The 25,066-nt window shown below is 40.7% G+C and overlaps 2 protein-coding genes across 13 annotated transcripts in view; one reads left to right on the top strand and one right to left on the bottom strand.

Annotated features, from left to right (window-relative positions):
- Positions 1-3,210, top strand: part of GRIP1 (glutamate receptor interacting protein 1) — a 307,239-nt gene extending 304,029 nt beyond the window's left edge. For all 11 annotated transcript variants that reach the window (XM_048933931.1, XM_048933926.1, XM_048933924.1 and 8 more), the window contains 2 exons: positions 695-841; positions 2,974-3,210. In XM_048933931.1, the coding sequence (XP_048789888.1) occupies positions 695-841; positions 2,974-3,210 (384 nt within the window). The remainder of the gene's footprint in view (positions 1-694; positions 842-2,973) is intronic.
- Positions 3,211-5,522: 2,312 nt separating this feature from the next.
- On the bottom strand, positions 5,523-18,449 carry HELB (DNA helicase B). 2 transcript variants are annotated; one of them, XM_048933932.1, is made up of 13 exons: positions 18,222-18,449; positions 16,346-16,717; positions 14,772-14,995; positions 13,047-13,919; positions 12,232-12,403; positions 11,275-11,416; positions 10,866-10,996; positions 10,017-10,101; positions 9,027-9,086; positions 8,271-8,475; positions 6,803-6,937; positions 6,139-6,570; positions 5,523-5,636 (listed from the first exon to the last, which is right to left on the bottom strand). In XM_048933932.1, exons 1-13 carry the CDS (start codon positions 18,406-18,408, stop codon positions 5,547-5,549), a joined length of 3,108 nt encoding a protein of 1,035 aa, XP_048789889.1. In that variant the 5' UTR covers positions 18,409-18,449; the 3' UTR covers positions 5,523-5,546. The 2 variants fall into 2 exon arrangements, with proteins under 2 accessions (XP_048789889.1, XP_048789890.1); XM_048933933.1 differs by lacking the exon at positions 18,222-18,449 and having other exon boundaries at positions 14,772-15,175; positions 16,346-16,423.
- Between the last annotated feature and the right edge of the window lie 6,617 nt (positions 18,450-25,066).

The following is a 25,066-nucleotide window of genomic DNA, read 5'->3' as shown; positions in this document are numbered from 1 at the left end:
ATCCTTTTCTAGCAAATAACTGAACTCACAGAACTATTCCCACAGTACTAATTCTCTGAACATATAGAAAACCTCATTCTCCTAACAAGGTTAGCATCCATGTCCTACTTTCGAATGGCTGTCTCTTGCCTGTGTAACTAACGTATCTATGCTGGCATCACACAACTGCTTGTCTTCAAAATACCTTTCCTGCAGTGTCTTCCTGTAGGAGCTGTGTTTGTGTGTTCTTAGAAGGTTGCATTGTAACTCTTATACTGAGCACTGTTGGGACTGGACCTTACAGGGTTGACCACTGCCTGGTGAAAAAGAAGGCTGATGTGGCTCAAGTTGCCAGTGGTATTTTGGAAGATATGACACGGGTTTAGTTTAGGCCAAGTCTTTGTCACTGCATATTGGCCTTCACTGTAGAAATGCCAAGTCTTGTTAACAGCTCTCACAGCCTTGCAGTTGAGTTGAGATTCTTGGTTACAGTTAATTAATCAATTCCCCGTCACGCTGAGACCATTAAGATCATCATAAAGATCATCATCATAAAAATGGGGCCAACTCCCATACAGTAGAAGTACCAAGTAGTAGGGAAATAAGTGATTGCTGTAATGTGAAATAAATGTAGGAAGGAGATCTGCCTAGTGCTTGTAGAGATGAGAACAAACGTTTTTTCCCCACCGTATCATTATGTCAATTACCTCCACAGGTGACTTTGTACAAGGACTCTGATGGAGAAGACTTTGGGTTCAGTGTCTCAGATGGTTTATTAGAAAAAGGAGTGTACGTTAAAAACATTCGACCAGCTGGCCCTGGTGATCTGGGTGGTTTGAAACCATATGACAGACTTCTACAGGTAATGTTTTTGTCACCACTCAGGTTTATTGTGAATGGACATGACATAAAAAGTCCATTTTGTAAAAAGTTTTGTAACTGGACTGCATGGTGTTTGGGTATCATCTGTGTACACAGATGTATGGGCACAAAAATGCATAAAATTGTGTTAGCACTCAATTGGAACAGCTTTATTGTCTATGAGGGCCACTCTGAAAGTAATGCCTCCTATTTTATTATGTTGGTCCATGACATCTGAGACAGATGGTGGTGGTATGGCAGTAGGGGCTGAACCTTCCTGCCAGTATTGCTACATGCTGTTGCTGTGTGACAGATGGCAGCAGAGGGACAGTCTGACACAACGGTGTCTGACACGGAAGTGCGGGTGGAACAAAGGTGTGAAACTGAATTCCTCCATGTGGAAAAAATGGCACCCACTGACATTCAGCAACACTTGCTGAATGTTTATAGAGAGCAAACAGTGGGTGTGAGCGTAGATAGGCAGGAGGTGGTGCATTTCAACAGTGGTGACAGCAACATGAAAGGCAAGCCACATTCTGAATGGCCATGCACAACTGTTGCACCATGAAATGAAGAGCATCTTGATAAGCTCATCTGCACAAATCAGTGGATTGTGACCAGAGAACTGTGTACAGAATTGGCTTCAGTGCGTTGGAAACTATGATGACAGTGTTGCAATATCACAAACTTTGAGCCAGGTGGGTCCCATGAATGCTCACAGAAGAACAGCAAGAGCACTATATTCAAGAGCTGAAGGTGACAGTTTCCTGGATCGCACTGTTACTGGGGACAAGATGTGACGACACCTCTCCAAGTTGGACTCATAAATGGCAGTCCATGGAGTAGCAACATGAATTCTCAATCAGTAAAAATGTTCAAGAGTCAGTGGGTAAAGTGATGGGTCTTTCAGGATTGGAAAGGAGTGATCCTTCTTCTGGATTTCTTGGATCCCAGACAAACCACCAATTCTGACCGCTACATCATGATGCTAACTAAGCTGAAGGCTCCAATTTCCAGTCAGGCCAGAGAAGAACCTTTCTATTCCAACATGATAACAGCAGGCCCCATGCTAGTTTGAAGACCGTGGAGCACATTGCCAGTCTTGGCTGGACTGTCCTACCACACTCACCAGATTTGGTACCATCAGACTTCCATCTGTTTGGGCTGAAGAAAGATGGACTGCACAGGCAACCTTTTCCTAGCAGCAGTGCTGTCATAGCAGCCATGAGACAGTGGGTCACTTCTGCTGGTACAGACTTTTACAGGAGTGGCATGCAGGCTCTTGTTCATCACTGGCAAAAATGCATAGCTAATGGTGGTGACTACATTGAAAAATAGCATTTTGTAGCTGAGAATCTGCTCGATCAAATAGTGTTACTGGGCTCTTCATATCTGCTGTAGTTTCCATGGAAATAAATAGGAGGCATTACTTACGGACCAAACGCTCTACGGGGCTTATTGTATTTTCAGTGAGAAGCAGTGTTGTTATTTTGTGTACCTTACCGGGAAAGGACGTGGGGGAAATGGGAAAAAGGGGAAAAATGATCTTAATGCTCTGTGCCACTCGCCAAAGAAATCCCTTAGGGCACTGGTAGGAAAATGCAGCAGCTCATGATGATCTGGGCTTTTATGCAGTAGAACTAAAGGCAGATTTTCTCTGTAATGTTGCATTTATAGACCACATCTGTGCAGTGCCAAGTTGGACTGGGAGGAAAAAACTTTTTTTTTTTTGGTCAGCTAGTCTATTAAAATGTTTTTGTATTAACACAAGAGAAAACCTGAATTGAAATTTTAGATGTGGGCTATGGCATTTCATTCAGTGAATACTATGAAAGCTGTGAAAGTGGAAAAATAATGTGCTGTTAAGTATTGTTTATGGAGCAGACATTGTAAGCACTGCTAACCACTATAACCAGGGCAAATAAGCCCGCTTCGGCCTCATTCTGTTAAAGCAATGGTAGGAAACTTCACCTGTACCCTCAGATCAGATGCTATGGTTAAGTAGTCTTGTACTGGGCTGTTCTTTGCCAAGAGTATTTAAATCAGCCTTCATTGTCTCATGGATGAATCTGTTTCTCTTGTGGTCTCCTTTTCCTTAAAACCCTACCTAAAATCAATCTTCTAATTGCTCAGGTAAACCACGTTCGTACCAGGGACTTTGACTGCTGTCTGGTTGTGCCCCTGATCGCAGAATCTGGCAATAAGCTGGAACTGGTCATCAGCAGAAACCCACTGGCATCTCAGAAAGGAAGCTCAGACCAACAGCCTTCAGCGAGCGGGGAGTGGAGCAAGCAGAATAATGCCTTTCTTCAACAGACCGAGCATGGTAACATGAACACAGAGACACGGGATCCCACAAACACATTATAGCAGAAAATCATTTTAGTGGGACATTTGGTAATGAAAGACAATTATGGTGCTAAATCCCTTTAGGATTTCTCTGAGGATAAGGTCAGATACAACATAGCACTAAAAAGCACAGGAGGTCAGTCTGTCCGTCTCAAGGCTTATATTAATTCATGATCACTTTTTTAGAAGTTTAATTCTTTGTTAAGTCATTCCATTCTAAACAATCTACCATTAGCAACGGTACGTCAGGGCCTTTCCCCCCCCCAAACAGGAAACTGGGGAGATGTTTATACATGGTATAAACGAAACAGTCCTTTCCCTTTAGCAGCAGCAGCTGTGTGAGGGGAAAAGGGCAGTTAACTCCTAACAGTGGTGTCCAGGTTACATGATTTTTAAAAGCATTTGATCAGGAAGTCAGTGTCAGCTGGCTGAGGAAGAATGCTGTGCTGCAGCCCATGCTCTCATTAGCTGCCAGCATTGTCATTCTGGGGACCTGCATCCTGCTGGCAAGCAGGGGACACTCTGCAGACAAAGCACGGGTTAGATGTTTGAACAGAATGCTTGTAGGAAGCTGTGGCACGTGGTGAACACTGCTCCCCAACAACTGGGATAAATTTTATTAGATCACATGTTATTATTCCCTATGCAATGAAATATTTAATGGCAGGTCTTGCAGCCTGCAAGGCTTTTTAAGTAGAGACTTTTTTAGCGGGATTAAAAACCTCTGAAGGAGGATTACTGACGAGTAAAACTGAAATGTTCAGACAAATTAGAAAGGTTTTAAAAGAAAATTGATTTTTAAAACAATAGCAGTGGAAGATTGATACAAAAGTTCTTTAATGATCCATAAACCTATCAACTTCTACTGTTCTACATGAGCTTTTTAAGCCAAACGATTTCTTGGGGGGACCAGCATCCCATTTAAAATGCTTTGTTCTCAGCCTTCTTTATGATAAACATCCCCCTACAACACGTTTTTAGAATTTAAAACTGTAAATATATTTTACAGACATCACAGATTCCCTCCACTCCCCTCAAGCAATAAAATACTGCCAGTTGCTTTATATGCCCACCAGCAGCTGCTTTGGTTTATTTCAGTATTCAAGTTGTTATTGGTAATTATTGTTCTTGGTGAATATAAAGATACTGGGTTTGTACATTTGTAGAGTCACCACATCCAAGCAATCACCCTACGGAACTGTTTCTGGTCATTTTAAACTGTTACCTGTATCCCTATTGCTGTTTCCAATCCATGAACGAGCTCACCTGCCCCCCGCACACAACTGTCTCATTTATATTGCAGCACTGCCACAAAAGGTCAGAGGAACATTCAATGCTGAGTCATGTAAAAAAAAAAAAAGTCCATAAGTCACTTAAATACGTATTTTTATTTGTAACAAATAAGTATTAAACTGTAAAGTATTTTTGTACAAATTTAATACTTTAATAGCATGATATTTATCGTCTATGTATGTTTTTTTGAAATTCAAACTGTTGCAAATATTTGTATGGAAAAAAACTGTATAAATTGAAATAAACTGTGATTTAAGGGCGTTAAAAAAGGTAGTATTGGTCTGCTTTGTTCTTTCCTGACATGAAAAAAAAAATCAAGAGTAATAAGCAAACCCTCCAAATTTTAGTAAAGTCTGTCTGAAGTTTGAGTAAATGTTCAGCTCATTTAATCACAGCAATTGCAGTTGCTCAAGTCATGCAGTACAACAAAAAGGAAGTGGCGATGTTATTTGGGTTCTGACTTGGAATGTTACTTCCAAGAACGTTAGCAGATGGAAAGCAACAGCAGCAAGTTCTGCATTGCTTTCAAGTACCGAGTGGGAAAAAGTAGCTGTGTCACTGATTGCATCTTCTGTTTCTCATTTTAACAAGATTAAAATTCGTAAACCATCAAAGCTTAATGCCCATAGTTCTGCCACATTAGAGAAATGTGAATTCCTGTTTGCAAACTTATTATTTGGCTGAAAAGCAAATTGCAACTTTTGGCATAGCCATAGATTCTAATCAGTACTGCAGCTTTAGGAGATACAGATAAAACCGATAGCTGTGCCTGGAGTGCTCAAACAAAAGAATATATTATTCAAGTATATTATTCAAGTGAACCTCTGGATCCTGAGAGCTCCTTCTTTAGGAAAATAAAAGACTGTAATGATTTTTGACGACTGACACCAAGGAATCTTCTACTAAACACTGAAAATATAAAAGGCTCGCTTTAAAATGCATTTTTCCAAAGAGAAAATGCAGTTACAGGGAGGTTTTTGAAAGTCATCTGCATACCCAGCTTCTCCTTTCCAGAAACCTTAAACAAAACAGATGTACTCATGAAGAGGACAGTTAATTGTAGGTCAGCTTTTGAAAAGCTTCCTGGGAGTTACTTGCTCCAAAGTTAGGCTCCTGAGTCTGGCAGTCCCAAGTGGGGAGTCTTTTCCTAATGGCTGTCAAAGGAAAAAACACATCATCAGAGTTTGAACCAGAACTAAAATACAGGAACCAAAAACAGCTTCAAAAAAACGAAAGGTCTGCACCCATGACAGCTCCCAGAAATTAGATACAGGAAGATTTAAAAAAACTGATTAGCATGTATTTTGCCCATTAAAATATTTGACAATTTGAAATGTGCCTACTTCAGTGATGGCACTGTATATAAATGTATCACAGCAGGTCAGCTCCTAACAGCTGACTTCTGTGCAGGAAGGATAAAGCTCCCCAAAAGATCGTTGCAGTCAGCAACACGATCCATAAACTGGCTGCTATTAGATGATAACTTCTTTCTCCTCACTAGCCACATATTACTCTGCCTATGTTGGAAATTATTAATAGCAGAACCATCGTAACAGTATCCAGGCTAATTGCAGCGGTCAAAGACAACACCAGAGTTTGTTTTAAGCTTTCCAATATTTGAACTTCAAATACTTTCAAAAGTAAGGAGATACTTACATCCTCAGAATCCTCTGCGTGGCTTTGTTGTCTCTTACATGGACTTATCTGCTGCGAATTACCCATGTGCTCTTTATTGAGATCTGCTGAGCTCTTTAGCTGAATCCTGTCAGTTCCAGGTTCAGGTGGGTCAGGAACATCTTGAATTAAAGAAACAGGCTGAGTCCCAGGCTCTTGACCTGGCCAGCTTGTTGTCAGAGGAGAGGATGTTTGTGGCAGACAGTTGTTTGTATTTGCAATTGCCTCTCTCAAAAACCTCTGTAAGCGAGTTTTTCTGGGAAAGTTATTGTTAGTGACTGCTTTCCTGAGGTGCATCTCTTCAGCAATAACGTAGACACGGCAGCGTCCTCTGGTCACAGCTGTGTACACGTGCTGCCAGTGCTGACGGCCTGGATTGCCAACCACATAGACAACTGTTTTCTCCTCAGAACCCTGAAATGCATGTAAGAATGCCTTAGCAAATGAACATCTCCATCAAGGAATAAAAAAATAAAAAGGATAGCTTCCAACAACAGGGAACTTGGAGATACTTAGCCTGCATCCCAAGAATTTGAGTTGCTTTGAGACTTTCAAGTGCAAATTAAGTGCCTTGCCATGAAGAAAAGCATGAGAAAGTTTTACCACCTGATAGCTTTGTTTTGCTTTGTTTTTTTTTTTTTTTTACCTGAAACGTGTGAATAGTTCTGGCCCATGCATGTTTTATATGACAGAGCTTCTTCAGAGCCTTATAGTTCACAGTGTACGTGGAGCCATATGTGCTGCTGATGGTCAGTAAGCGCTGCTCATTAATTTCTACATCCTAAAGAAATAGCATAACAACACTCAGTGGTAAGCTTGTATTATCAGTTTGATCACAGAATCATAAAATCATAGAATGGCCTGGGTTGAAAAGGACCACAATGATCACCTAGTTTCAACCCACTGCTACGTGCAGGGTCGCCAACCAGCAGACCAGGCTGCCCAGAGCCACATCCAGCCTGGCCTTGAATGCCTCCAGGGATGGGGCATCCACAGCCTCCTTGGGCAACCTGTTCCCAGTGATTGACCACCCTGAGTGAAAAACTTCCTCCTAATATCTAATCTAAACCCCTCCTCTCAGTTTAAAACCATTCCCTCTTGTCCTATCACTATCCACCCTCATAAACAGTCATTCTCCCTCCTGTTTATACACTCCCTTCAAATACTGAAAGGCCACAATGAGGTCTCCCTGGAGCCTTCTCTTCTCCAAGCTAAACAAGCCCAGTTCCCTCAACCCTTCTTCATAGGAGAGGTGCTCCAGCCCTCTGATCGTCTTGATTAACTTCTGTACCTGTGTGTGTGTCTGTAGTCTGTATTTCTCCAAAACTAAGGTAGCTGCAATGTCAACCAAATGAAACAGTTTCAGAAGACACTAAGCCCAAGAGATCACTATCTTCCACTGACCACATTCAAGGAAAATGCTTGCATTGTACAGGGCCTACCCTGAGTCCTGTTTAGTGCAAAAGAAAAGATCCTATATATGAAGTTTTAATACCCAGAAAACTAAGATTATCCCAGGACAGCATGAAACATTACCAGTAAGCCCACTTAACCATTTGCTGCCAGAAATGGAGACAAGCTTGCTTTCTTCCACCAACCCTGCACAGTCCTTGCTTCCTATGCACAAACACTGATGCTTCCAGTGCATCTTTTGCTGAGTCAACTCAACTCACAATCCAGGAGAAAAATACATGGGCTTTGCGTTGGTATGTTTATTTGGCAGCTTAGTTTTCTGCTGGGAACTCAAGCAGCAACATTAGCCTTATTCTTTACCTAAGACTGTTTCTACCTACATCAAGAAGACTGCATTTCATTTACAATGCATTCACAATGTATATTTATAGAATTTAGAACAAAAAATGAACTCGCAGTGCTGAACAAGAGAAACCAACTGAAAAACATTTTACAAAAATGACAGAGATACTTTTGCAATTCCATTGCAAGTCTGCCTCTTTCTTGTAAGAGGGTAGCATTTCACAACAGTTTATCAGGACCATCAGGTATCTATTATAGACTAAACTTTTCAAGTAAAAATTGCACTGCTCTGGGGACTCAAAAAGGACTGGATCGGATACCATTATTTATTTGCACACATTCCTGCAGCAACAACTTACATTTGTTATGAAAAATATATCTCCATTGCACAGTCGTTTGCCCTCCTCAGTAGTCTCTGTACTGAGGGTGGTTTCTCCATTTCTGCATTTCTGGTGGTCAGGATCCTGTCCAATACCAGGGTCTGGTAAGAGATCCTTGAGGTACGTATTTCTCATGCAGGAAATCTTGTCATCAACTTGAAATAAAAGTCGTCTTTTATGGTCTCTGGGTCAGAGAAAGAAAAAGTGAGACATATTTACTACATATGCATTTATCATCAGTCAGTATTTCTACTCCTTCTCCTCTCTGTACCTGAGCCAGAATACAGATCTGACTTACACTCAAAACAGTGAACACAACTCACATCTAAAAGGCGTTTCTCAAACTTCTTTCAAGCAAACAAACAAACAAACACCAAAATGCTGCTCCCAAATTTCAGTATTGATCTAGAAATAACACAACATGAAGAATAATTAACCTTTTTCTTCAGAGTTGTTTTTATGTCAATTTTATCTACTTAACAATCACTCAAAACTTTGGAAGTCACTGACAGTTTAAACAACAGGCAAACAATTTATCCTCTCCCTTTTCAAAGTCCAGGACGAAAATCAAAAGACCTAACAAAGAAATATAACGACCTCTACCATAAATAATCAGGTCTAGAGGCAAACAAAAATGTTTAAAATGTTTCAGAATTTTCTTTTAGGTTGTGGCCTGTTGTGACACAAAAACAAAGTGAGATTCTGCAAGGTGAAAACTGCCAAGCAGTGGCTTACCTGGTTAAATGGTTTGAATAGTGTTGGCAGCAAAGTTCATTTATTAGATCACAATCTTGCCTACCATGCAAAACAAGAACATGGAAAAATCATGATGTACTTAAAGGATAGGAAACACACAGCAATTACATGCAACACCACGTTAATGTTATAATTAAAAAGCAATGGAGAAAGTCCATCTCAGCTGTGATCTTCCACCATCAACTGACAACAATCACTGATTCAGAGTCTGAAGATAAAGTAGTAACAGTACAGTTTCTTCCAAATAAAAAAAGTGATGCCTTTTAATGCATACCTAGATTAGCATGATTCACTGTTCAGATGAAACCGAAGAAAAACTAAAGGCAGGTAAAATATTTTTGGTGGTGGGTGTATTATACCTAGCCAGGAGATTTGCTCTTTTTATATATTAGCCTTTTAGAGACCTGGAATTTTAACTTTTAAACACAGATTAAGTACTTAAAAATATATTACTGAAGAGTCATTAATAATAGTCTCCTACTTGAATGCAGACTGGAGAGATACAACCGATTTCAGAGTTATTCGATGTTGGCAACATGTGAACTAGCTGACATGCTCAAATCAGTTTATTTGCACACTGGCAACCTGCAAATAGTATTTTTAATTGCTGAGAAAAGGTACTTCATTAATTCAATTCAATACTTCATTAAAACAAAAGAACACTGCCACGTTGCCAGCATCACAGCCAGGGTCTCATAGGATCCACTGCAAAACGTCACTGCTTGTGTCTGTCCTTGTGACAAACATAAAAGCAAAAAGTGTGGTGTAAAACAATGTGAAGCTTGTAGGAAAATCTAGCAGATCTCCATGAAGAGACTGGGGGCAAGAAGATTAAGAAAAGACACAGGTCTGTTTTTCTAACACTTTCTATGACATTACCACCAGTCTTTCCAGCTCAACACATTCAGATATTTTTAGATTGTGGCTGCTAGCAAGGATTTTTCAGTGTTTGCCTATGTGCCCATTTACCTTCTGAAAGCAAGGAACTGTGACTGTGTGGCATCCTGCAATCCTGGTCCTTCTTTAAGTAAAGCCTTTATGGCAGCTTGCAAGTCTGATTTAGAAGACATAAAAGATAAAGATGAAGAACAAACAGTTTAAGAAAAACATAATTCAGTATGAAATTGCCTTTGCTCATTTCTTGTTTCAGCCCCATTTCTACTTGTTTGAATGCACGATGTTTAAATTGTATTTACATACACTTACACACAAATCTTCTCAAAAAGCATCATGCAGTTATCCCACTACAAAAAGGGGAGACAGGAGTGACACAACAGATAAAATCTTATTCTTCTAGTAAGTAGTTGCATACATGGTATTTCATGCAGAATCAGGTTTTTATACAGTGCATAAGAGAGGCGTGGATAGAACATCTTAAAACCAGGGCACTATAGATTTCAGTTTCACAGAAGAAATGCATGTTTAGTACTCTGTTAGCTGAGGAAGTAACTAAAGCAAGATGAGGTGTTTTTGGGGTTTTTTTTCACTATTTTTTTTCCAAATCGCAAACTGAAGATTTTTTATGTGTATAAAGTGGAGGGCCTTCATGCCACTCATCCAATAAGGGTCAGTGTGGAAGCTGCATTACACCCAATTTGAAACCCAACTGGTGAACTGGAGCTCTACAGCAGATCCTTTGCACCTATGAGTTTTGCTGTGTGCGCTTACAGAAGGCAAACTTCAAAGTATGAATCTAGCCTTTACACCATACACAAAGCTAAACAAGACTAAAATCTCCCCAAAACGTTCATTCCAGCCTAACAGCCAGTGTTTTACCAAAGGGAAGGTCAAGATCACAACCAGAATGTACACACGTACTATCAGAACCCCCACCAGAAGGCAAAGCAATAAAAATGAATTTCTTCTCAGGGCTTGGCATTGTCAGCTCTTTATTCCAACCAGAAAATTTCAGCACTTCATCAAATTCAGGAAGCTTCCGGAGAGAGATTCTGGACCGCAGAAAGGAGGGAAAATAGAAAAGAAATATTATTTCCAGTTGAAGTATTCCTCTGGCCTGAAGTTCATCATTTATAAATTTTAGCCCATATGCCATACAATACATAGGGACGTGGAATAAATCCTAATACATGCAGCACCTATGGATATAGATACTAATTTTCAATGAGAAACTGCAACAGAAACAGTGCTACAGATTCTTTAGGCACTTGAGCGCAGCTAAAGGACCAGCTCTACTACAAGAAAGCTTACATCCACAAGGAAATCCTACCTTGTTGCATTATCTACAATGAGTTGGGATTCAGCTCTGTGATTAGTTCGCAGTTCCACAGAAAAGCCTCTTGATTTTAAACTATTAAAGATATCAGCTAGCATGTTGCCAGGGTCAATGCTTGGTAGCTGCCTAGTATCACCTAAACAGAATGTGAGTTAGTATTTGTGAGGAGTAACAACAAAACATCTACAGAACCACCAAACAAGCAAAAATAAACAGAAAAAAAACCCTATGGTATTGGAAAGAAACAGCCAGAGAAGCACTCAAAGACTCAGCCCTCAACATAGTGTGACACTTTGGAATCCAAGTGTCCACAGTTCACATGAAATGAATCTAAGAACCTCATGCCTGGGGAATCAGACTGTGGTGTAATTTAAACCTTACATTTTCCCCATTCAGCAATGCCAAAGGAGCACGTTTGATTATGACCATGATCACATCTTGTCCAGACACATTTTGAAAGTTACCTATTTAAAAATGACCACCGAAAAAAGCACTGTAAGAAAGAAGAAAATTGTCATTTTATACTTGTTTTCCTTCTGAATCAAAACAAATTCATGCTAGTGTTAAGGACCCTATGGAACTTGTCTCCTATCATCTGATTCCTACTATCTTCTTTCAGTTCTTTCAATTCTTTACAACTCTTGCACCCTGCTGCAAGGTGTGATAAGCCACCACATGGAAGTCACAGTACTTTCAGAATCAGACAAAAGACTGCTAAACAGATAACAGAGACACCGATCCTTTCGTACTGACAGTTGAGTTGGAAAACTGTTGGGGTCTGATTGTTCTAACTCGACTTCATGAAATAGCCAAGGAGAGAACAGTGTAACCTTCTGGGCTTTTAAAGAATCAGCGAGATTAGTTTCAGCTCTGATATTTCTACTGTATTTTGTACGTTATTAAATTATATTAAATATTGTCTATTCCTAATTGTTTATTTTTTCCACTTACCTAGAATAATAAGTTTGGCAAGCTGAGCATGCTCACATAAGAGCTTTAAAACTAAGCTAAGAATGTGTACAGACACCAAGCTTCCTTCATCCACAATCAGAACTGTCACAGTAGAAAACTTCCATGGCACTTCTTTTTCAGTCTGCCTCCATGATTTAAAACTATAGATGATCTAGAAACAAATTGAAATAAATCATGCTCTGGCACTAATCAGCTGTGAACTGTCTTATAAAGATAGCCATAGTGTGGTATATTCTAATCTTGTATTTAGAGCTATTGCCTTCAGTTCTGAAATGAACTTTTTGGTACCTGTCGTGAGCTTGGACAACAGAGACTTAAATTTATAAAGTTTTACAGTACATGTCTGTAAGTAGGAAAACGGTGTAAATGAAATTCATCTCATCATCCAACCCCAGGCTGCTCATCTCCTCACATATGTGCAGGTATTAATAGGATTGCTATGCAATTAGGAAACAGCTTTGCCAGCTAAGGAAGTTATTTCTGTTCTTACATCTGGAACAGACTATAAAATTGTATGAAAAAACAAGGAGCTAAAAAGACCAGATACCCTAGAAAGGCACATATTTGATATATGTAAAAGAGAAAAAAGTTACAGCAAAGAATGTATTCCAAATGCCTCATTTATGGTTTCCCAAAATGTTATACTGATATTCAGATGCTGGCCAGCTGTACCTAAACATTATCACTAATAGCTAAAAACTCTTAAGGAAACTTCAGTAAAAAGCTTTCTTCCAAAACAAGAATCAACAGTGTCTATAGGTCTGTTGTGACATTGTTAAAAAAAAGATCCTCACCTGATGCAGAGTGTATGCAGGAAGCTTGGTTTTCTCACTCAAAAGGCTTGCTGCCCTCCCTGTGGGTGCAGTAAATAGAACATTCAAGGGATTTTTTGTGCAAGTGTCCTCTGACTCCCAGTGACGATCAAAAGTATCCCACTCCTCAGACACATCCAGGTCTTCTTCAAAGTCCTTAGAAGCAGCTTCCACTTCTTTTTCTATCTGCTTTAAGTGCCGAAAAAGGCTGCTAACAATTGTACTCTTCCCACAGCCTCCTTTCCCACTTATGATTGTGACAGGATTAGAACAAATCTTTTCTATAGCGATCACCTGATCTAGGTCTACCTCTGCTTTACTTTGGGTACCAGATGTAGATGCCACTTCCCTTTCAGGGAACTGATTTTCACAGTGATGATAGTCTGGATTATCTTCCTTCAGATGTTCCACTTCATGAGCCTGGATACCATGCGTTTTGCTGTCTACAACTTCTCTTGACATCTCAGAAGCGTTAAGTATTTTTCTCACATCAACATCTAGTTGCCAGGAGCATTTTGACAGAAGATCACCTATACACATCGCAATGTCTTTTTCAGATTTGTAAAGATGAGGCAGAAACACCAGTGTCTTCTCCCTAATCACTATATTCTCATCTTTCAGAAATTCCAGAGATTGCCAAGCACCCTCAATGGACATATCTTCAGATACAAAACGAGTTAATTCATCCTGATCCTCGTAAGTGTGTCCCATTTCTCTGCAGAGTTTCTTCAGTTTATTATACAGAATCAAAGCATTCTTCTGCAAGTCAGGAATCTTCCAGAGGAGGTGTTCACACTGACGGAAGGCATCCCACGTTGCCTCACAGTAAGAAAGATTCAGTTCCCTGTAAGTAATCTTCTCCCCCAAAAGAATCAAAGCAAACATTTATTTCAGATATGTTACTTTCACTCTTGCTGATCACCATTCCTCTGAGTATACGCAACTTGCAAAACAATCAAAGTGGGCATCAGTAAAGCCTCTTGGTGGAAAGGATGTGACACACTGAAATAGACTGGATAGGTAGCTGAGTCTCTGAAACTGGAGGTTTTTAGAGACAAGTCAGAACAGATGTGAGCAAAAGCTTGTGGGGCTGAAGCAGAGATTAACAAGTCACATTACTTAACTACTCAGCTTTAGTTCACATCTAAAGTAGATGTCCACTAAGGCGAGGCACAGCGGCAAAGTTGCACAGCAAGCGCAGTTGGTGCCAGTAAAGGACACCAAGAAGGTAAGAGGTGACCACAAGTCCCATAATATTAAAAAGAAGAATACCACAAACCAGATGATCTCTTAAAGTGTAACTTCTCTACCTTTGCTATGAAAGCATGCTCTTGTTCTATGCATTAAGAACAGAAAAACTCCACTTGCTGGTATAAACTTGGAAAGCAGATTTGTGAATTTTAGATTGTTCTTAAAGTTCTCACTTTCAGCCTGACTTAATTTTCTATTTCCTATTGGAAGGACTAAGCAAAACACTGCAACATAATAGATTTTTAAATCTTTTCACATTGATTAACCACAGAACAACTGGAAAAAAAAAAAAACTGCTCAAATTGAGCACAGTAAATCATGCAGTTCAAAATGAACTAAGCTTAGCTCCCAGAAATGCCCAGCTAATAAAGTGAACATCATCAAAAGGATACTGTGTTCTAAAGAAGATGTAATGTAACCAATACCGCATTTTTTACCCTTCTTAACATTACTTACCCTGCTGAATCCAAGTTTCCATGGCTCGTTTTTTAATATTTCATCCAACTTTGTTAGTATCTCATCTTCAAAATGTACCGTCTCACCATCCGTATCATCATTTTCAGTCCTTCTTTGCCAGCACACCGTATCCAAAAGAGAGCAAAAATGGCGCGGCAGAAGAGTAGGCAAGAAGTCCAGTATCATAGGGTAAGTCAGGGCTACCAACACTGCCTTCCATGCAACTGTAGGCACCATAAACCATAAATTTGAAGCAATATCCAAAAATATTTGCAAAGATAGATTAAAGTGACTCTGGCTTTTATCCTTCTGCCTCCCATATATCCAAAGCATCTCTAATTTCTTGCAGTTTCTCACTCTTCGTAAGCCTTTTCAAATTCTTTTTTAAGTCTGTTCTCTCTGAACTGCTTTTGGAAAAAAAGTGAACAGATAAAAACTACAGCTCAATGTACTCGTTTGGAAAATGCGCATCATACATTTGGTTTAAACTACACGCTCAATGGCATCTTGTAGAAAGTCCTTTCAGACCTCATTGGGCAATTTTCATACATGTGTACAGAAGAATGTTTAAAATCCAGAACAAGAAAACAGGCTTCTAAGTCTGTAATATCAGATCAGCACAGAAACTTAGGAAAGCCAGTGGGGAAAGGCAGTGGGGAACAGTTTTCTCAATGACCCCAAACTTAAGTAATCACTTCACGGCTTGAAGAATGAACTACAACAGTAGCAACATGACCTATGGAGTGGGGCAGTAGTTGTTTCTGTTGCCCAAATATAGAGAAAAAATAAAGTTTAATTAGTAACAAACTAATTTAAGTTGGATATTAGGGAAAAATCTGCCAACTGCAAAAACAGAGAACAGCATACTTATGCTCACTGTGCAATCTTTTTCACAGGTAAGTACCAACATATTAAACAATCAGAAGTGATCCATATATCCCATGACAACTCATGTAGAGTACTAGTTCAGAGCTCTATGATCAGAATTCAGACCAGAGCTCCAATCAGTACACAGGCCAATCTCTTCAAAGTCATGGAAAGATGTGAAGTCTGTAAGCAGTACTAAGAATTTGTCTATCATCACAAAAACAGAATAAAAAGTCCACAGAATTGTGAAAATTTTCCTCACATACATGATTTGGAGGAAAGTCAGCTCAGATCTAACAGAAGCTATGAACTCTCTTATCTGACATGACCTGACTTCCAGAACTGTAACCTCCAACCTGTAGTCCAGTAACCAAGTAAGTAGTGGAAGACTTCATTTATAGTCTGGTCCCACACACCGAATGCCTGTTAGTGGTTTGCATATTTTATGTGTGCAGATAGAACACTTAAGTTGAATCACAGTATCAGAAGGAACAGAATAGATGCTTGCTTCAGAAGCACACTACTGATTCATTCACTAACATACACTCACAACATCATCATTCCCACCAGGATCCTCAGTACGCCTGAAATGCCTCCATGTGGAGACACTCAAGTGTTTCCCCACTTTGCTCCCCAGCCTGCTGATGGGAGGAGTTCAGATTCACCCATTAGCTCATAAAACTCAAAATATCACATGATATACCTACCTGATTTCCAAACATAGTATAAGATATCAAAATCCTTAGTGTCTCCTTGTTTCTTCCCTGTCGATAAGTGCGCAACTTGGAATTGTTTTAGTTTTTCTTCAAGATTTTCAAAACTTAGTGTAGATTTTGCAGGTAGCCAGGCAAAAAACAACTTCTTAAAATACTCAGGAACTCCACATTCCTTGAGAAAAAGTGAGAAGACTTCTCGGTTGTTGTCTTCTATATTGGTTCGAAGAAAATAGGATGGATATCCCTGAACGAAATACTTTGACCCCCCTTTTTTAACTTTAACATTAACTGTCCACCAGGGGCCAACTAATGGAAAACGTCCAACTACTTCATACTCCTTTTTGGAGCTCTCTTGTATAATAGCTGAAACATCAAGAAGAAAAATAAATGCACTGTTACTGCTAGCCATAAAAAATAAAAGTTTACTTTAGTTAGGAGAGTTTTGGTTATCATTGAACATCTTGGCTTGGAAAGGACCTCAAAGAACATCTACTTCCAATGCCCTACTGCACGCAGGGTTGCCACCCACTATATCAGACATTAGATCAAGCTGTCCAGGAAGATTATTTTTATCTTTTGTACAGTAAATTACAGCAATAAAAGGAAAGAAACACAAGTTTTCATGAAAATCCTAATGTCAGTCTTGTCGGTAGTATTTAAAAATGAAATTACAACCAACCTGAGAAACAAGAACTAAAACGGCTTCTCTAAGTGTGAGAACTACAAAATTAAGTGTAAGAATATTTTTCTAATCAGTTAAAGATGTTAACATATAGTTTAACATCTAGCTTATACCATATATACCAAGATAGTTTGAAATTCTGGACAAGCTTGTCACAAAGCACAGTAGAGCAACAGGACTGGAGGGAATGGCCTCAAGTTGTGCCAGGGGAGATTCAGGTTGGACATTAGGAAATACTTCTTCTCTGATAGAGTAGCCAGGTGCCGAATGGGCAGCTCAAGGAAAATGGTGGAGTCACCGACCCTGGAAGTGTTGGAGAAACTTTCAGACTTTGTACTGAGGAACATGGTTTAGTGAGAAATACTGGTGGTAGATGGCTATGGGACAGGGTGATCTTGGAGGTCTTTTCCAACCTTGGTGATCCTATGGTTCTACATACCACAATGCCTGCATGCTCTTTTCATGTATTTGCATGCCAAATACTTCCTGCATGTGAGCCAATCAAAACGCATGCAAGCACCAGCTTGAAACAACTGTGGCATTCTTCACCACTCGCTGCGCTCCTCTCTCCACCCTCACTCCCTCAGCAGGAACTCTTCCTTGCTCAGCCACAGCATCAGAGCTCGACTCCAAGACGTTTCCATTTATTTCCCCTCCCTGCTGCTCAGAAGAATTTAGCAACGTTTCAAACAGTTCAGGGATAAGAAGTGTCTAATGGGAAGGAGTAGCTCTGACGTCCACCTGTAGGAGGAGCAGACCTAAGGCCAACTATGGTTAGTCATGCTGCGGGGGCTCTGGGCGTGCCATGGAGTGCAGGTGTCCCCGCTCACTGCAGGGAGATCGATGGCCTTTAAGGGTCCCTTCCGACTCAAACGATCCTATCATCACTCCTCCACGTCATTACGGTAATTAATCAATTGGCCGTTATGTGCAGCACAGGCCCACACGAGTGCAGAAGGCACTGTGCCTCCTTACGAAATCAGAAACCGGGGAAGGACAGTGAGCCCGGACGGGCGACCTTTCTACGTGATAGCTAACAGTCACCACTAAGCCTGGCCCAAGCAGCTCGGCTGCCCGCGCAGGCTCCGCGCCGCCGCTATGCCGGAGCAGGGCCTGCCGTTCCATCGCCCAGAGCTCCGTGCCGGGCAGCCCGGCGCTCCCGCTCTCCCTCCCGCTTCCCCTCACCGGCTCGCCGCGGGGGCAGGGCGGCCGCCAGATCCCTCCCGGAAGCCTCCAGCAGCGCGGCCTCCACCAAGTGCGGCTCCTCCTCGACCTCTTCGTCCTCCTCGTCCTCCGAGCCCTCGGCCGCCCGCCGCGGAGGCAGCAGCACCCCCCACAGCTCCGCCGGTGCCCCGCGCCCCGTGCCTGCCATGTCGCGCCGCGGAAAGGAACGGGGCGGGGACGGCGGGCGGGGCGGGGTGCGCGGCCCCGCTCCCCTCCCTGCGGCGGTGGAACTCGCGGAACCGCCGGGTCTTCACCTGAGATCTCCACCGTATCCGATACGTTTCACCTCGCTGCACCCCTCCCCCACGCAGGGTAATGTTTTGCATAACCGATGTGCGGGTTTTCCATGAGATCCTCGCTTAAAGCCACCTGCACGTCCCTGTGCTGCAGCCCGGGATACATGGCGGCTCCAGGTTTCGCTTTCACTTTTAACGCAGATCTTTGTGTTTCCTGAAACTTTGCCAAAGAGCAGCTCGTTGCACATCGTGGAGGAAAATCCCGAGCCATAACACGTTCACCATCGATCTAACAGGACCACAGAATCACAGGGACCTCAAGACACTATCGAATCCAACCCTCTGCTAAAGCACGGTCCCTACCATAGGTCACACAGGTCCTACACACCAGCAGGAAATCCCCCTATTCCCTGCTGGAAGCAGCTGGTGTATGATGTTCTAAACAAACTACCACTACTTACTAGTTAATATGTTTATCTGTGCTAGGTTATTATGTAGCACACCTTCCTTAACAGGAGCCCCATCCTTTCACTTCTGCCTGCTCACCTCATCCAGTGAATAGGTGTTTTCATTGAAGAGTTACACTGAGTTTGCTTAATGCAGTGGTTTGGAACCAGCACAACCAGCCAACAAGCTCCTTGCTTTCTTCCTCTGTAGAAAACGGAGGAGCCTCCAGCTCCATCACACGCTGTCCCTCTGTGGTTCTCTGCCTCTTCCCCATTTCTGGAAACACTGCCTATGTTACTGTGCCAAGTACTGTCTAAGAAAAGAAAGAGATCTGTAAACACGACTCCAGATTTTGAAAACCAGCAAGTTGTCTTGAAATAGTCCTTTCTGATTTCTGTCCAAGTCAACTTTAAACAATAGCGTTCTTTTTCCAGCCTAAATTTACAGGTAATGAAATTACTCTATTATTTAGCAGGCTGAGAAAAAGTGACCTATGGAAGGGGGTCAGGACAGTCACATTCAAGTTCATTTAAAGAATTCTAAGCATTAGCTCAGGGAAGTGCTTAGCAGTGTTATACAGTGATACTTTGGTACTGGTGGTTTAAAATACTTCTTTCCTGTGAAAAAAAACATTCAGCTCTGTGTTTGTGAAAGTGAAACTGCATATCTGAGTGCCCTGACTAATGGAAATGCCATTACCCAGCTTTGGATATGTCAGCCTTGATTTTTGAAACTGTAACTATTTGCTGCTTAGGTGAAATGAGATCAGTTTTGCAAAGCGCTGATAATCGAAGGATCTTTTGGAAAATTTGGGACAAAATAATTTTGTTTGTGGTGAAGCCAAGCTAAGGTTCACATCTGTTTGGTTCTCATTCCTCCCCTTACTCAATACTGCTGCCTGTGCAGTAAGAGACAGAAACTAGAGTAAATTCTTTATGTTATGAACTCAATGGTACAAGAAGGATTTCACTCCAGAAAGTCCTATTACAAGACTGAAAAATATAAAAATCAATGAGCAGTTGTATAGATGTAGACATTTACATCTATGTGCATTTGGCAATAAAAACAAGGTGAATGTAAGACCAGGAAATTCAGTCAAAAATTACTCTGTCGTGAAGGTTTTGAATCATAGTTTGAAAAATACTTTGAAATCTTAGATCAGCTTTGGGTCTGGCTATCCCTCCATTATGTCTCACTTTAAATTCTACTCCAAAAGCCAAGAATGTATAGTAAAAGGAAAGCACGCTTTGACAGCCCTATGAATTTACCTCCTAATGCACTGTAATATCACTGCCATGATAATTCATGACTCTCAGAGCATAATCTGACATGACACTAAAGAGGTTATTACTCTTCCATCCATGGGGAAAGATATATTTATAAATTTGAATTCAATATTGCTGCGTTCAGCAGGAAAAAATCCAAAGCCCCAAAGCAGCCACAGTGAACAAGGACAGACTGTTGTGCTGCCCCTTCCTACTTCATGTCCTGACATACAGTAGCAAGTTCTCCCTTAATCAAAAGAATGCACATATAAATCCTCATCCTTTAAATAGATACACGAAATTCCACTCTGAAAATGATTTTCAGAACATTCTGGTAGGTGCCATTCATAGCATTTATATAGAATCATAGAACAGCTTAGGTTGGAGGGTAGTCATAGGCAGGGTTGCCAGTCGCTGGATCAGACTGCCCAGTGACCTTTGAATGCCTCCAGAGATGGGGCATCCTTTAACCTCTCTGTGCAATGGAACCTCTCTGTTCCAGTGTGTCACCACCCTCTGAATAAAAATTTTATTCCTGACATCTAACCTTAATCTCTCCTCATTTAGTTTGGAGCCATACCCCATGTCCTATCACTATCAGACTGTGTCAAAAGTCAATCCACCCCACCTTACCTCTTGATGATAATTCCAAAGGGCATAGTCTTCCCTTAGACTCTGTATTTTGTTTGCCAGTCTAACTTGGAAACCCTCTAAGCAATCTGAGACATGATTAGGCACCTAATTAAAGGCAAATGAGTTGAGCCCTGGTACTTGATATAGCGTGAGTTAAATCACTCACCAGAAGCCACTGACTATGTTGACTAATAGTCTGTGGAAGTCTTTCTGCCACTCTGAGTTAGGATTCTAAGGTTCTATTTAGCTGATGGAGTGCGTAGTGAATGTTTTTGTTAATGCCAGTGTCTGGAATCAAGTGAGAAGGTTTCCTAAGTGTTTACCATCCAGAAGCATCTGCAAGACTTCACATGAAAGAATGTGGTGTGTGAAAGTAGGAGGGAGGAGGAGCAGAGAGAGGTTTGAACTTTCATTCCTCATGGGATGGAAGGGTTTCATTTTTTCCCTCTATTTTGTCAGAATGCCATAGAGGAAATATCCCTACATCAATATTTTTGAGGAAGGGCAATTACAGACAGCAGAGCAGCTGCCTTTTGAGATGCTGATTCAAGTGCTCGATCAACACTGAGTCATCCATGCTTTTAGTAATGAGCTCCCTGGAAGACAACACGAATCCCAGAAGTTGTCAGCTACTATTATCATGATCTAACTGTAGGTGGATTTTGGGACATAGGGCTCCCTTAAACAGATGCCAACATACAGGAGCTTCTGGAGGATGGTAGCTTGTGGGAAGTGGCTCTTAGCTTTCTGCAGATACATTAAAGTTGCTAATTAACAGAGTTTCTCATGTGAATTCTCTTCACATCTGCCACAGACATTGTTCTTTTTCACAGACAAGGAAATTCAGAAGATATCAAAAAAGTCCACAAATGAGATATATTTGTCTCACAGGCTGTGTTATGAATTGAGGTAGCAGGGCTTGAGTCATATGTAACATCAGGGGAAAAAATAGGACTGTTAAAAGAATTTTGTATTACAGCATGCTTAATTATTATACAGAAAAGAGGCTTTCAGAAAACTTGAGGACTGTAGGATAGGTCTTGTTGCCCACGGCAGATACAGTGTTTTGACTTGAAAATACGCCAGCATAAGCCATAACATTAATAATAGTATTCAACTTCGCTTGGAAAACTTGCCTGGCATGACACAGCTTTAGGAAGCAAAACAAGTTCTTTACATTTAATTCAATGTGCAGGGATAGGACCACTGCCTATTAAAGGCTTCAGAAAAATCTAAAAATGAAAACAATCTTCTCATTTTCCAGAACACGGATAAAGCCTTGATGCCATGTGCAGAGCAAATGCTTTGAAATAGATACCTTAAAATCCTACTTTGAAAGATCTATTCCTAAAAAGTAGAGGAGAAGCAAACATGGTTAGTAATGTCATAAAGTCTACAGTCCATTTAGTCCTCCATTTAATGCTCCATAAAGAAATCCCTTTTTAAAAGTTCAGCAATTACTATTTTTGTTCTTGGGCTTCTTTTCATAACTTTGTGCTGTCTCTCAGCATCTCCTCAGGGGGACGTGAGGTTTAAAATAAAAGCCAGAATCACCATATCAAATAAAAAAGAAGAGAGGTCTCTTTCCTCTTTCTCCCTAAGGCCACAAAATGTTGGCCACTCCTGGCACGTCTGTACAGAAAGAAGGCCTCTTCACAGAATCACAGAATAGCCTGGGTTGGAAGGGAACAAGGGACCCCAAGAATCATGAATCTCCAGCCCAGCCACCACAGGCAGGGCCACCAACCTCCCCATTTAATACCAGACCAGGCTGCCCAGGGGCCCATCAACCTGGCCTTGAACACCTCTAGAGATGGGGCATCCACAACCTCTCTGGGCAGCCTGTGCCAGCACCTCACCACTCTCATAGTAAAGAACTTCCTTCTGACAACCAACCTGAATCTTTCCTCCTTCAACTTGAAACCATTTCCCCTTGTCCTGCCGTTATCTACCCTGTAACGTATGTGCACTCTGTTGCAGAGCATTAAAAGCTGGTATTGTTTTCTTTTTTTTCCATCTGACAGGAGAAAAAAAGCCCCCTAACAGACAAGAAAAAATTTCTGGATAGAATGGTTGTTACTACAGACATTAAAAAGTCTAACTATTTTTGTAATTAAATGTATCTCTACAAAGACTTTTGCTTGAATATACTCCATTCATTCAGCAGACTCCTTGCCATGCTTACAGGTTTGCATCTCTCATGAGAGAGTTCTGAAACTGTTATACAGTTCTCCAGGAACAGATAAAACCTCCTTTAACAGCATTTTGTTGTGGATAATACTTTGCAGCGCTGTTTCTCAAACAGCTGTATCTTGGTAGCTTATTAAAAAAATCCACATTATCCCAGTGTGTTCCATTAATGAAAAAGCTGAAGAAAAACAGAAGGAAAAGGAGAAAGTAAAAATAATAATAATAATAATAAAAATAAAAAATCACTGAAAATGAAAGAACAGCCTTCCTATGGAATTCCTGAAATCCCCCAGTGCTACTTGTAATGAAAGTCGGTGATAATAATGACCATGGGATAATATTTTGTTCAGCTTTTTTTCTTGAGGGTCCTGTCACAATGAATGGTTTGGAGGAGAAATGGTTTGTGAACTGCAGAAACCTGGGTTGTTGCTTTTTTTTTTTGCAGGAGAATCTAAGACTGTTCATTCATGCTTGTAACATACAGAGCTATGTTGTTCTGTAATGGTAGAATCATCTCTACACTTCTAGTGAACAAAACAGCAAAGACCTAGTTAATCAAATCAAATCAAAATAAATTTTTAAAAAAGAGAGGCCTCTTTTGATTAAATCATACAGAAGGATGTAAATAAAAAATGTAAATATAAAAAATAGTAAATGTTTTTTTCAGCACTTACATACTTGTTCATTTTTGCTTTCTGAGGCTATTTGTCCGAACAGTGAAAAATGAAAGGAGGGCATGTTTCCTTCAGGATTTCACTAATGATTTTGTATATTCAGCTCTTAAAGGTATTTTTTTGCTATTTTCCTAAGCAGAAGAGACACCCTCATGCCAGCACGATGGCTGTGTGACTGGTGGGATGTCCTACTGGGCTCTGTTTACATCATCATGTGCACGTTAATCAGCATCAGAACAGCAGCTGAAACAGAGATGTGCCATCACCCACACTATTCAGCTGTGTGCACTCTGGCATGTTTAGCTCTGTACAAACAAGCACCGTTCCAGAAGATGCCCAGATCCTGCATGTGTTCCCCTCCCTTCTCACAGTTTATCTTCAGGACCAGATGTTATCTTCTCTAGTTTAGAGGTAACCACTAGAGCTTCCCAAGACAAGCCGTTTACCTACAAACAGTTCTGCTTTCCAGCTGTATGCCACCGAAGACCTCTGCTCACATCAACTAAATAAAGCCTTGCCTGATACTGAGATCTGGAAAATATTTGTAGCCACTTTCCCACTGTTTAATTTTAAACTGGAACTTTTCTTGAAGGAGGACTAAATAAAAATGAGTAAGGACTTTCATAGTCTGAGGCTGAGCCAGTTTCCACCGGCTCCTTTGAGAACTTTCCCAATTATTTTCCTTCAGCTGGGCTCCTGAGTTTAGCTATTAATCTTCCTTCATAAGTAAATCACTATTGTGCACTAACCCTTCATGTTACTGCTCCTCTAACTTTTGTGTACTTTCCTGGTAAAGAATTTCATGCAGTATTCTTCAGGTGGTCTTACAAGCAGAATGACCAGATGGAAATGTTAGGATTACAGCTAAATACTGCTTAAATGCAAGTGTTCATCTCTTGTAGAAACAAAATTAATGAACACAAGAATTATCTTCTCACCAACTTTCCTTCTTCTGATTTCCTCCAACAGCCATTCCCAATAGGTATTCCTATTGGAAAAGTATGGGTACCAAGGTGGATTTGCAGAGAAGGAAAGGGGCAGGAGCAGAGGAGAGACACTAAGAGTCCAGCATTACAGGAAAGAAGTTCACAGTTTTCTCACTCATCTTGCAACTGCTTTTATTTTTGGGTAAATAATTACAGACTACAACCCTTTTGTTGTTGTGTAAGGCATTCTGATATGAAGGTTCTGTGAATGAAAGACAAGAAAAGTGGTAAAGATCTTGTTGATAGATGCTGTCAAGCAGCAATGAAAACAGTGTTCAGGAGAACTAAAAATCCATTGGGAGAGAATGAAAATAAGCACTTTTCTTTGTGACAAGCTTTCATCATTTAAAAAAAAAACCCAAACAAATAAAACCA

This window comes from Lagopus muta, chromosome 1, assembly GCF_023343835.1.
Source record: "Lagopus muta isolate bLagMut1 chromosome 1, bLagMut1 primary, whole genome shotgun sequence".
Classification (NCBI taxonomy): Eukaryota; Metazoa; Chordata; class Aves; order Galliformes; family Phasianidae; genus Lagopus; species Lagopus muta.
Note: the sequence above shows the minus strand (reverse complement) of the source record. Positions and strands in the feature narration are given on the sequence as shown.